The sequence below is a fragment of the Drosophila albomicans genome, chromosome 2L (genome assembly GCF_009650485.2).
Source record: "Drosophila albomicans strain 15112-1751.03 chromosome 2L, ASM965048v2, whole genome shotgun sequence".
NCBI lineage: Eukaryota > Metazoa > Arthropoda > Insecta > Diptera > Drosophilidae > Drosophila > Drosophila albomicans.
The window spans coordinates 16,239,844-16,252,476 of NC_047628.2; the positions used below are offsets into that span (position 1 = coordinate 16,239,844).

General features: G+C 36.6%; 3 protein-coding genes and 1 long non-coding RNA gene across 4 annotated transcripts in view; 3 read left to right on the plus strand and 1 right to left on the minus strand.

The window, feature by feature from the left end:
* LOC117565600 (probable multidrug resistance-associated protein lethal(2)03659) overlaps window positions 1-12,633 on the plus strand; it is a 145,985-nt gene that overhangs the window by 78,999 nt on the left and 54,353 nt on the right. The gene's annotated exons all lie outside the window — the stretch shown is intronic.
* On the minus strand, window positions 1,582-12,471 carry LOC127565051 (uncharacterized). The gene is made up of 3 exons (XR_007954451.1): window positions 12,150-12,471; window positions 11,957-12,076; window positions 1,582-1,644 (listed from the first exon to the last, which is right to left on the minus strand). It is a non-coding gene; the product is annotated as an uncharacterized LOC127565051 (long non-coding RNA).
* LOC117564928 (uncharacterized) lies at window positions 4,121-4,993 on the plus strand. Its single transcript, XM_034243882.2, has 3 exons — window positions 4,121-4,486; window positions 4,628-4,750; window positions 4,840-4,993. Exons 1-3 carry the CDS (start codon window positions 4,239-4,241, stop codon window positions 4,991-4,993), a joined length of 525 nt encoding a protein of 174 aa, XP_034099773.1. The 5' UTR covers window positions 4,121-4,238.
* Window positions 8,850-9,520, plus strand: LOC127565050 (uncharacterized). The gene has a single exon (XM_052002058.1). The coding sequence runs from the start codon at window positions 8,921-8,923 to the stop codon at window positions 9,440-9,442; it is 522 nt and encodes a 173-aa protein (XP_051858018.1). The 5' UTR covers window positions 8,850-8,920; the 3' UTR covers window positions 9,443-9,520.

A 12,633-nucleotide genomic window follows, 5' to 3' on the forward strand; every position in this document is an offset into this window, starting at 1 on the left:
TTTTCAGTGCCTTAAACTGTTTGCTTTTAACCTAATTGCTGCTATTGGTTTAATGAGCCAATGAATGATAATGAAGATAATCGCTGCATAACTTTAAGAATCAAATTCCTTGACTATCATAATTTGAATAATAATAAATTCTGGTCTTTTCTTAAATAAAATTGTGTTTTATTTCCTATAAATTTATAATTTAATTAAGCTTAAATACAATAATTCAATAATTGTCACTTTTTTCTTTCAGGCAATTTGCGAGACTAATAACATAAACTTATCAAGCAAAAATCAAATTGTGAATACTGCCAAAAACTTATTGTTCAAGTGAAGAAACTAAAAATCTTACCAAATATGAAATAAACACTCTTATATTAAAAATAGAATTTGTGACTTTCGCATTTTTCTTAGATCAGTTATTTAGATTCTTAGTTAACGGATTCTTTTTTAATGCAGATCGATAGAGTTTGTCCTTAACGATCCTAGCAATATGTGTCCTTCAGACATACGGCAGGATAAGGACAAGCTATGGCTAATTTTCATAAACCTTAAAAGCTTGCATTTGTGCCCCTAAAAGTATGCAATACAAAACGAATAATGTTCATGCAATATTCGTTTTTTAACCATAACTCCGCCAAATCCTTAAAGATCTGACAATGAAATACCTTTTCATAAACAGGATAATCAGTGCTATGAACTGGCGTTCAAGGATTTTAAGAATCTATTAAAAGAAAGACCTACAAATTTTTCAAATACAACTGAAATTTTTTTAAAGGGTACCCATAGAAAAATTATGAAAATTTTAGAAAATCCCCTGCATCTCGGCCATTTGAAGGACGATCGTGATGTCCTTTGGCACAAGGATAACTCTAGTCAATAGAAACCGATTGGCATACTCAAAAGGACGAATATCCTTTAAGCAACCCATTTTCAAAGACTTTTTCTATACAAAAAATAGTGAATATTTCGGCCGTATCCTGTGGATCCTGGCGAGTCGTGTGTCAAACGGCTTCTATTAATGAGGTCTATCATCCTGACAAAGGATATTCAAATCGTCCTTATAGTTTTTGAGTTATCAAGGATTTTGTAATTTCAAGCATTCCTGCAGCTGCTGAGAAAAGTAAGTTTTTTGTTGCATACTTTTAGTATGACCTTGTATTTAAAAGGAATTTACCGAGTCCGAAAATGTAAATATTCTGTTGCATACTTTTAGGAAGTCTTTAATTATGAATTGGAAATACTGCTGTCATTTGGCTTTTTGTTGTAAATACTTAACATTACTTACCTCTTCCGCGTTTAATAGATTTATGTGTTCAAAATAATATTGTTTGGCATGTTTTTTAGCATGTTTGTTTTCTTTATTTGTATTAAACTATCACTTATTAATGTTTTTTTATACAATAAATTTTAAAGTGAACTGGCGTATTTGTATTTCATTAAGAACTAATTTAACATGTTAGCCGAAGACCTTAGTCGCAATAAGAAATTGTATTCGTTATTGCGATAAAATAATAATAATAACTTAAGATGTCATTAACATTTGTTTTTTAACAATATTTTCAATATGTAAATTTAAATATTCGTAAGACATGGAGGTCATAATTCAATTAGTCCTTTGCAAGATCAAAACGCTGGCTGTCTTTCCAAGATGTCCTGGAAAAGAAATATGAAATTGAAATTCAAATATATTAATATATTTAATATATTATATTTTAAAATAAGTTGCTTATCAATCTGCATCAAGTAATGTAACTAAATATCATATTGCAAGTAAATGATATATGCTCATATTAAAAAATAATTTAATGTGACGGAAGGCGGCAATTTGAAATGTAACAGCTCCTACGTGCCTGTGCTAGAAATTTGAACTGTCAGCCTAAAATTATGCTGCAAAATTGTTGCAACATCAATCAAATTGCTGATACGCAGCAAGCACACACAAAAGGGCACAAAAGGGCCAAAACAATTGGCCTACAAGCGCCAAGGGCCATAAAAGCGAAGACATAAGGCGCCAATAAATTGTTTTTTGTTGTTTTTGTTTTTTTTTTTAGATATTTTGTTTTTCTATTTTGTGCCTTACATTATGTGAGCGCAGAAAAAAAACTGGCAAATAAAATAAATTGAAAAACATTTAGCTGTAGCTGCCATCAATAAGCGCTGACAAAGACGACGCTGCCAACAGCTGAGACCAGGAAAATACGAAAAGAAAAGCAATAAGAGATGAAACGAAAAGTTCATGACATTACTGCGAACTAATGTTGATATTGGCTTGCTACAACATCGACGTCGTCGACAACTTGACTCGACCCCAAGCTCGACCCGGAGCGACCCGAAACGGAGGGGACCCCAAACTCAAACAGACATAAAAAATATAAGAAATCATTTTAGCCAACTGCATTTCTGGCAACATTCTCAATTCGTGTCATATGTGTGTTGTCCTGGCAGCTGCTGCGCTGCGCTTTTTTTCTAGCTTCGTCGTTTGTTCTTGTCGTTTTTTATGCCACTTTAAATTAGAGCACATTTCTATGATTGCCTTTTGGCCGGGCCATAAACTGCGACAGGCGCCACTTGGTTCAATAGTTTTGTTTGTTGTCTACTTGGCAAAATGCCAACACCAACAACACTCTTGCAACACTTGCCAGGCAACAGCTGCGACTTCTCAACAACGCCTACGCCTCGGCCTCAGTCTATGCCATTGTCCGCTTGATATGTTTGCAAGGATATTCGTATTGTTGTTGTTGTGACTTTTGCTTGCTGTTGGCCTACTGCTTTGTCTCTTTGTCATTGATATCGCTTTAGACCGGGTTAAGCGAACAGCTTAAAGTCAAATGCCAGTGAGGCTGACTCAAGTCCTCATAACAAACACTAGACCAACAAAATCCGCTTAATCTTCTTACGATTATCAACACATATTCACAACTTAAATTCCAACATCTCGGACTTTGACTATTCTGAGCTTGCAACAACTTTGACCCCTTGATCTAAATATGCCTGCTAAAAATTATTGATTAAAATGAATGACTGGCAGTTATTCCTGCCAGTTTCTCCCCTACTCTCTCTCTTTTTTTCTCTTTCTCTCCCTGTTTGTCTATTTCTATGCAAAACAGGCTCGAGCTGGGGCAGTTAAAGTCGAAATGTCAAAACTGTCCATCATTTAAATAGGACGATCGATGTGTTTTCTGTGTAAATTACGGTTGGCTCAAAAGTGAAATTTGGGGCATATTTACTTAGACCGCAATAAGTGATATATCAATTCTTGCACACAGTGATTTTCATTATTTTAAAGTAAAATTTAAATAGAAATGTGTATGAATATATTTAAACTGGAAATTGCAATCAATTGAAACAAATTAAAGGCAGAATACGAAGAAATTTAGAAAGCTTTAAAATAAAAAAAAAAATAATAATAAAAAGATTTGCAAATACTAAAATAAAGTTTAAGGAAAAATCTAATCTAATATTTCATAATTACCATTAATTTAAAGCAAAATTTGTATACAAATTAAAAGCAAAATTTTAATAAATCGAAATAAATTAAAATAACACATAAACCTAAAAATCTATTATTCTTATAAAAGTCTATTTTGTAAAAGAAAATATGAAAAGAAGAACAGTAATTCCTTACATTCCTTATGTGAAAATCTCTCAATGTTTTCATTTATAAATAATAATAAGTTAAATAAAAAGAAGGAAACACAAAAACAAAACAGCAATATTGTAAATCTACCACAACTGCAACACAAATATTTTTATCTATCTCACATAATCTGGTATCTATTGTTGTGTCAATTTAAGAGCTCAAATCACAATTGATCGATGAATACCAAATAAAGTTCCGCCCAGTTGGAATAGAGCGTGATCCTTGACGCGCATTTAATCAGCGTTTGCAACGCTTTTATGGCACATCAATCGCGCATTTAGCCAGACAACTCATTCGCAGTGCAGTGAGCAGAAAACACGCAAAATGCATTCGTATATGCAACAGTTAACGGAAGAGCAGAGCTGAACACCTCACCTCACCTCACCACCCCCTTCCCACCAAGCGTGTAACCCATTTGCCTTGTTGGTTCGATAAACTCGTCATGGAACTGACAACACGATAGCAACAGCAATAGAAATAGGTGCTATACAGCGGGGAGCAACAATAAAGAGCAACACTTTTTTTGTAGTGCATTGGCAAATGCCAAACGGTAAGGAAGCAATCTCTAACTTAATACGGAAAACTTGTAAACGGTGCAACGAGAGAAATGGAAAAATTGAAAGGCAACCAGCAGCAGAAGAAGGTCGAGACAGGCAATGGCAATGGTAATGGCAACAGTCAGCGCAATGGCAATCGAGTTGCCCCGAGTCCCAGTCCAAGTCCAACGGGCAGACCCAATCCGAATCCCTTCAAGCGGCCGATGAATGCGTTGCAAAAGCAATGGTATCGAGTGCTTCTCGCTCGACGTGTGGGCTTTGGGCAGCGGCCGCCGCAGGACGAGAAGGAGCTAACCTAGTAAGTGTAATGATGAGTCGAGTCGAGTCGAGTCTCATCTAGTTTCGTGTCGTCTCATCTCGCAACAGATCGAATCAAATTGTGTGAAAATTGCAATTTCCTGTTGATTTAATACATTTTGCAATCCTGTCTCCCTCATAGTGCTGACATATGCCATCGACGCTATGTGGCCGCATTCCGACGCTACAACGAACGTTTCCGCTGGGAAATGGCAATGCATGAACAGATGCAACGCTGCGCCATCGACGCCATGCGTGTGCACAGGTGAGAAAGAGCGAGTCAATTAGCCAAATGCTATTTTGCATAGAGTTTTCATTTTCGTTTTCGTTTTTAACAATCATTTTTCCGAATAGAACTTTTGCCATTACCACGCTCTGGCTGCCGTTGCACTCGAAGCGGGAAATCAACTCGACGCTGGAGACCCTCGAGAAGGTGCTGACGGTGAAGGAAAGGCGACGCCTCGAGGAGATACTCAAACGAGGTGAATCTCTGCGAACGCGACGATGACTCGCTCACTCACTAGCTTACTGTCGCGCTTTGTGAGTCTCTTCTCCACTTTCAGTTGAGCAGCAGCAACACTTTCAAGCACAGCACTTAGGAAACTCTTTACGGACTTCTCCTCTTTCTCTCTCTGTCTCTCTCTCTCTCTCTCTTGCTGAACTTGAATTTCACTTTGTCAGACGGTTTTCGCGTTGTGCTGTGTCGTAAATATTTAATACAAATAAAAGTGCGACTTTCACTTCATTTAAAGCGCAAGCAAAACACTAACACACTCTCCTGTCACTCTTCAACACTGTCTGCCAGTGTTGGCTACAGCTGCAATTTCATCTATGCAGCCACTTAAGACAAGCGAACTTGCAAATGTAAACTTAATTGAGTTCTAAGCAGAAGGGGAAAATAAATAGAAGTTACCTTAAGCGGAGAGACGCTGAAGAGAATGAGAGATGGGACAACTAATGCTTCCATATACTACTCCGATTTAAGTTGCATACTTTGCTTTAGTTTTCAGCAAATATATGTTAACTTAAAACGACAATTTTTTCAACATTGCTTTAACTTAGCTAAGTATAAGTTATATTTGCAGATGTTTTAAGAATAAACGATAAAAATACAAATAATTTCAAAATAAAACAAGTAAGAAAGCTACAGTCGAGTGTACTCGACTGTGAGATACCCGCTACCCATTTTGAATAAATGCAATATATTTCGTGGTATTATTCTCAAAATATACCAAATATACTGAAAAATATTAAAAATATACCAAATGGTATATGTGGTATATCGATATAGTACCGCATTCAAAATATACCATAGACGGCTCAATATACCAGATTGTCAGCCAAAGCAACTCAGACCCCTAGTAAGTAGGCGTTTTTGCCCATACAAAAGTATTTCTTTAATAACTTCCACAATTTTTATCTGATCGCAATCAAATCAGGAATCATAATTACTATAGTTATTACTATATATACCAAAATTGGCAACTCTAGCTTTAAAATTACGCTTGTTATTCGTTATTTTTTTTGATTTACGGGGGCGGAAGTGGGCGTGGCAAAAATTTGAAACAAACTTGATCTGCGTGCAAACATAACAAATGCTGTCGAAAAAATTATAGCTCTATCTCTTATAGTCTCTGAGATCCAGTGTTTCATACGGACGGACGGACAGACGGACATGGCTAGATCGTCTCGGCTGTTAACGCTGATCAAGAATATATATACTTTATAGGGTCGGAGATGCCTCTTTCTACCTGTTACATACATTTCCTGTCGGCACAAAGTTATAATACCCTTCTACCCTATGGGTAGCGGGTATAATTATAAGTCATATTTGCAGAATTAACGATACAAAATATATTTGATTTCGAAATAAATCAATATAACATCTGCTCTAAATATCCATCTATCATTAAGATAACAAATGTATTACACTAAAGAATTTTCTTACAACAAAGAAAACTTTTAGCTACAAATATTTTAGAATTTTTCATTTCAATCTTCGAAAAGCAGATAAAAGTTTTTCTTACTGTCACAATTTTGATTAATAATGAAAATTATACGATGGAAACTTTTGTGAAAGGAAATTATCCAATCATGCCATACACATGTTATCTAAGCGGCGTTGTCCAACACTATGATTAGCATTATCCAAGCCAACGAGTTCATATTAATCTAGCCTTGTAAATCTTGTGACTTGCGAGCTTGTGGCACATTTGCATATCTATTATGTTGATAGATTTGCATGGCGCAGAGTCACGGCACAAAGAACGAGCAAGAGCAAGGAGCAGAAGGCGCATAAAAAATGGTTGACCTCCCGATGATAAATACCAAACCGAAAGGAACAAACTTAATGGCAAAATGTGAAAAATGTGCACAAATTTAGAGGCTGTCATAGCTCGCATATCTGCACATTATTAACTCACACCCTCACAGGCAGAGGCAAAGCCAAACCCAGTCGTAGGATGAGGATGAGTTCAGCCTAGGATACAACCAAGTCAGTACATCATAACATACGACCCGAAAAGGAGGTCGCTGCACAGGGGGAGAATTGAGAAAGTAGTTTCCATTTCCGCAGCGAAACGAAACGAAACAGAGTCGAGAGCAGAGAGCAGAAAAAGGAAAAGAAAAGCGTAAAAACATGGGATTATATTAATTTGAATTAATCACATATTTTCCGGCAGACTTTGCCTCTGGAATGTTTTGTAGAGCTGCACCGCATTTGGGAGCTTCTGAGCGAAGGAAGTGGAGTGAGTTTTACTCTGATTTACAATATTGCGCATACGCAGAGTATGCCGCCCCCGATTCGACCCTAATTGTCTGCATAGTTGCGACGCTTTGAAACTCGAGGCATTTGCCTCATTAATGAGCTCTTAATATAAAGTTCATTTAGATTGGAATTCAACTCTCTGCGGCAACTTGGCAACTGTTTTGCGATTATCCGCAAAATTCACGTTTGCTTTAAGCAGTCAGTTACTTACTTAAAGTGCAATGCGGGGAAAAAGTGCAGAGCATCAATTTAGACATGGACCACATGCTAAACCCTCAACTCTTCAATCCTTCTTCAGCTGTTTGCTGGTCAGCGGCAATTTATTGACTGTATTGAGTTCGGAATGGGATATTCTACGTGCCGCACATAAACCGCACTTATCTGGCTGACTGACTAACTGACTGAATGCCTGCTAGCCTGCAACTCCTCTACGTTCTCGTCTGGGTTTCTGCTCACTTCCTGCCATTGAAAGGCGATAGCAGCCAAGTTGAAGAAAAATTGCATGCGGTCTCGAGAGCGAGCAGCAAAATTAATGGCTCTGTCCATGTGCGGTGAGCAGCAAAGTAAGTATGCCCTGTCCATGCTCCTCTTCACAAACCCTTTCACTATTGAGCTTCAGCTGCCCCACGTTCTGACTCCTCCCCCTCCTCCTCTTGCTTGTCTCTGCACTTGCCTGAAGCACATCAGCTCCAACTCTTAAGCAAATACTCGTAAACGTGCCCGTGGCATGCATATCAAAATGATGTATGCGTGTTAGATATCTTATAAATTTTATTCGCTGCTGCCACGTTTGCTCTCTCTCTCTCTCTCTTCGTCTGTCTCGCAACAGATTGCATCGAGTTCAGAGTTATTAAACGCTTGACTGATTGTCTGGCATTGCCATTTGATTCTGATTAGGAATGAGCTGTCGCAAATCCTTGTGCTCATCCTCACATGCTTTGCAAATATTCTCCGCAAATGAGATGCGTTTAATCAACTGCCAGAGGATGTTGAGTTCTCATTAATCATCGGATGGTCTCAATTATCAACTGTGATTATAATTGTGATTAATATAAAATCGAGGTAACAAGAGTTACCTCTTAAAACAAAGAGCTAATAACTTATTTCAAATCAAAATTTCTCTATAAAAATTCTGCTTCTAAGTACTCATTATACGATAGTGAATAAAATATAAAATTAGAGAAATAATATTAATTTCATATTTCAAGTTCCCCTCAAAATAATTGTCAATTAAAAGTGTAGTAAGAAATATACAGACAGCCTTCACAATCATGAAAATAATTTAGTCCTAGGTCTTTTAGACAATAGCTCAACTGCTAGAAGACTTAAAAGATTTCACATTCTTGATCTCCCTGAAAGGTAAATTTTAAGTAAACAAGAAGTTATATTTAATAGCAGGTTTCACTGGAAATCTGCTATTCCTGTTATGTAAATATTAGTCATAAAATTTACTTATTGTCTTAAGATAGATTGTAAATAAAAATTAAACGAAAAAAAAAAAGTTTCTCATTACAAGATTGTTAGTAAATAAAATATGAAAATAGAGAAATAATAAATAATAATAGCACATTTCTATTCCCACTCAAGTTCCCTTTAAAATACTTGTCACTTAAAAAATATATTTTACAATATTCGAGAAATGACAGTGCTAAATTTGAAGTGTACAAAATGATGTGTAATAGTTTTCTCCAGAACACGCTCGACGCCATGGAACAACTAGAGATGGCATTCGAGCAATCGTTGCGAGCTATCGATAACATCAGTCATCGATATCAGCTGGTCTCCAATCTCAAGAGCAAAGCTGACATTCGGCAACAATCGTACGAAGCGGAAATCATGGCTGCCATCACAGAACCCACATTCACCAAGATTTCGGAACCAAAGAAATGCAAGAAACGCAAGAAGCTGAAGAGAAGCATCAAAAAGAAATACAGAACTGAAGAATCGCAGACAGATCCAATCGATATTGAAGAGGAAGAATTTGCAAATAACTGTATATGTAAATATGAAAATAAAGCAGACTTCGATAGTGATTCCTGCGATCCGGATGAGGACATGGAAGACTTTTCAAGCACCTGGCACAACACAAATTGGGATTATTCCGATAAGGAAGATAAGCTTTGTCCTGGCATAAGTCATTATTGTTCCTTCTGTCAATGCGAAACTGTTTGTTTCAACTTGGATTCTTGAACGTAGAAAGTATTTTGTGTTATCGTAAATCATTAAATTAAACAAGTCGATATAATAGTGAAAGCAATTTCCTTACTTTTTCCACCTTTTTAATGGGGGTTAACTCTAAAGAACTGCTTGTGCGATCATAAATCTGAATCTGTGTAGTTTCAGTCACGCTTAATAACTGGCAACAGCATCGATTACCAATAACAAATACAACAATGTGTTGACCATTCCCTTAGCCTCAGCCTCTTTCTATTCAACCCTGCACATGGAACAATGGACAAGAGGAAAACCATTTCGTTATTTACGAGACGCATTTTGTATGGCAACTTAAACGCTAATGGCATAAACATCCGAAACGTGAGAGAAATGTTTAAAATGCCCGCCACACAAACAAGCAGACGTACAAACAAAGTTGGAGTTGGAATCGCAAACGCAATCGCAATCCGAATCGCAGCTGAAGTTGTAGCTGTAGCTGTAGCTGTAGATGGAGTTGAGGTGCAGGAAACAGGATCAGAATCAACCGCCTTCGTGTGGCTGTAATGTAGCCAAAAGCGCGTCTGCCACAAAACACAGCGGAGGACAGCAAATCAAATCTCAAATCATGCACGTTCCATGCACAGTCCAAAACCAGCGAGACCAACCAACAAAAATACAAGGAGGATGCATGAAAGGACATACCGAAGTGCAAATACTCTAACTAACTTTAAATGTTAACAATATAAAAGTAACAAAAGTAAAATATAAAAAAAAAAATAAAAAAGTAAAATTATTCCAGAATTTGAATATAGATTAGTTTGAAGATTTCGTTTTATAATTGTAAAAAAAAAGAATATATACTAATTATTTAGTATCGAAACAAATAGGAAATAGGTCTATCTAATTTATATAGAATAGATTGGAAATTTCATTATAATATTTCATTATAATTTTGAATAATATAAAAATTATATTCCGAAACGAAAACAACAATGGAAATTATTTAACTTCATATCGAAAAGTTTCGAGAAATCATCTAATGAGACTTAAAATAATCCCAAGAATGTTTTTAATAAAGTAGAAAAAATTAAGAAAATCAAAAACTCATTCAAAGCTGAAAGAAAAATACAATTTTTCAAGCATACAATTTTTTGTAGTATTATAAACACATCCTTCAATTTAAAATTGACAAAATAAAAAAAATCATTTAAATCTGATTTCTTTGGCCTTATAAGCACAACTTTGAATGAAATGCAACTATATCTGTGTTTCAGACGCCCTAACCAAAACGTTAGAGTATGACAAGAAGCGCAGGCATTGTCAAGGGGGCGGCACAAAAAAGGGAGAAGAGAGAGAAGGAAGAAAGGCGCCAGAGGAAGCGGCGCTGCAACTGACTTCAGCACTGACTGACGGCAAATTGTTTGAAAATTCAATTCACACATTTGCCAGTTGTCGATGATTTTGTGCCGTGATTTTGGCAACGCTTTCCGCCGGCTCATCGTGTGGCATGCACCGCTGAGAGACTCTGCCCCTTCTTCGCCTCGCGTTGAATCATTTGAGGTCTGTCGTTTTTAAAATAAGTGGAAAACAGCGAACAACGAGTTGTTACAATGTTGCCATCGAGAAGCCATCGCGTCTCAGGTCAGACACAGGCTCGAGCCGCAGACATGACATGCCACTTGCTACCGCTTGTGGTAGCATGAGGCAGGCAGACACAGACGGCGGCACGTGCAACGCGGCAGCTGGGCTGTCGATGACTCGGCATCGACTTTCGGGACTTCGACTTCGACTTTGAAATCGACATCGGTATCGGTTGCCGCTTTTGTGGCATGTGTTTTTGGAAATCTGAGGCAGCTTTGCGAGTTTTATTTGCCACATCTACTATTTTGTATGCAAAGAGCTGCTTCAAATTTAATTTATTTACACTGACGTGTTGTTGCTGTAGCTGTTGCTGTCGCTGTCCTGCTTATTGTCTGCAAATGAAATGCGTCTACAGAGGCGAGTCCCCTTGGCCTTGGCATTCTTTTTAAACGAATTACCATTCGCTGGCTTTGATGTTCTCTCGCCTCGGAATCTTCTGCATTTGCTACTGCCCGTTTTCCAAAAGGTTTTTCTCCAGCTAGCTCTTTTTTTTTTGGATTTTCTTCATTTTCGTTTTTTTTTTTTTTTTGGGTTGTTTCTGCTTTGACGCAAACTTTGCAGACCATAAAGTTTTGACTTCATGCAGTTTTAATGACTTAACGAGCGCTGCGTTTGGCCAAGTTCCTTTTGACAAGGAAACAACCAACTGCCAAGCTGCCAACTGGCAACTGCCGGCAACAACAACAACCACAACAGCAACAACATCTGAAACGGCAATTGAAACGGCAGCTAATTAGGCAAACGCGTTCCGATTACCACACAATTTGCACTTTTCCTTTCAGACCAACAAAAAACTTTTCACAAAGTGACTAAACTGTACTGAAGTGAGTTGCTTAACTGGCTCAAACACACAGTCTCGATTCTTGTGAAAATTCAACATGCAATTAATTCAAAATATATCCAACTCACCTGCCAATCGAACAAGAAAAGTTAATTCCTTTTTCTTAAATAAGTTCCTTACATTCCTTTCATGTTGACAAGTCCTTTGTAGTTGCAACTTTTCTTGCTTAAATTTGTTTGTTAATTACGCTGAAATAAGCAGAAGTTTGGGTTAGTAATAAGCGTTAATAAGTTAACATACAAATAGGTATGTATACTTAACTTTTAAATGTTGAGCATGCTGTCATGAAAGTACTTTTTTTTGCACAATATGTTTTAAGTTTCGTTCTGACTACTTATATACATTTGTTAAAATCTTAAACAGTTATTTAATTTATATATTATAGTATGTTAAGATGTCGATTGAGTTATTTTTACCAGTGACTGTTTTTTTATCTTTTCATTTATGGAATACCGAAGTTACTTAACTCTTTAATGTTAAGCTTGTTATCATCAAAGTGCACTTAAATATTTATGTTTTACAATGTGTTTTAAGTTTCTTTCTAACTTCTGATGTCAAGTTATTCAAGTAGTAAAAAATTATTCTGTTTACATATTATAATAATTTCTCGTTGGTATATTTTAATACAATGACTCATATGCAATAAAAAAATTACTTGAAATGCTCGCAAATAATAAAAAATAATTTCTAAAATAAATCGTAAACAATATACATAGGTTAGATATCTTCAGATTTTCGAAAACGA

Coding starts and splice junctions, on each gene's coding strand:
- LOC127565050 (XM_052002058.1), top strand. CDS start 8,921: ATGATGTGTAATAGTTTTCTCCAGAACACGCTCGACGCCATGGAACAA.
- LOC117564928 (XM_034243882.2), top strand. CDS start 4,239: ATGGAAAAATTGAAAGGCAACCAGCAGCAGAAGAAGGTCGAGACAGGC. Junction 4,487..4,627: donor GACGAGAAGGAGCTAACCTA/GTAAGTGTAATG, acceptor TCTCCCTCATAG/TGCTGACATATGCCATCGAC. Junction 4,751..4,839: donor GACGCCATGCGTGTGCACAG/GTGAGAAAGAGC, acceptor TTTTCCGAATAG/AACTTTTGCCATTACCACGC.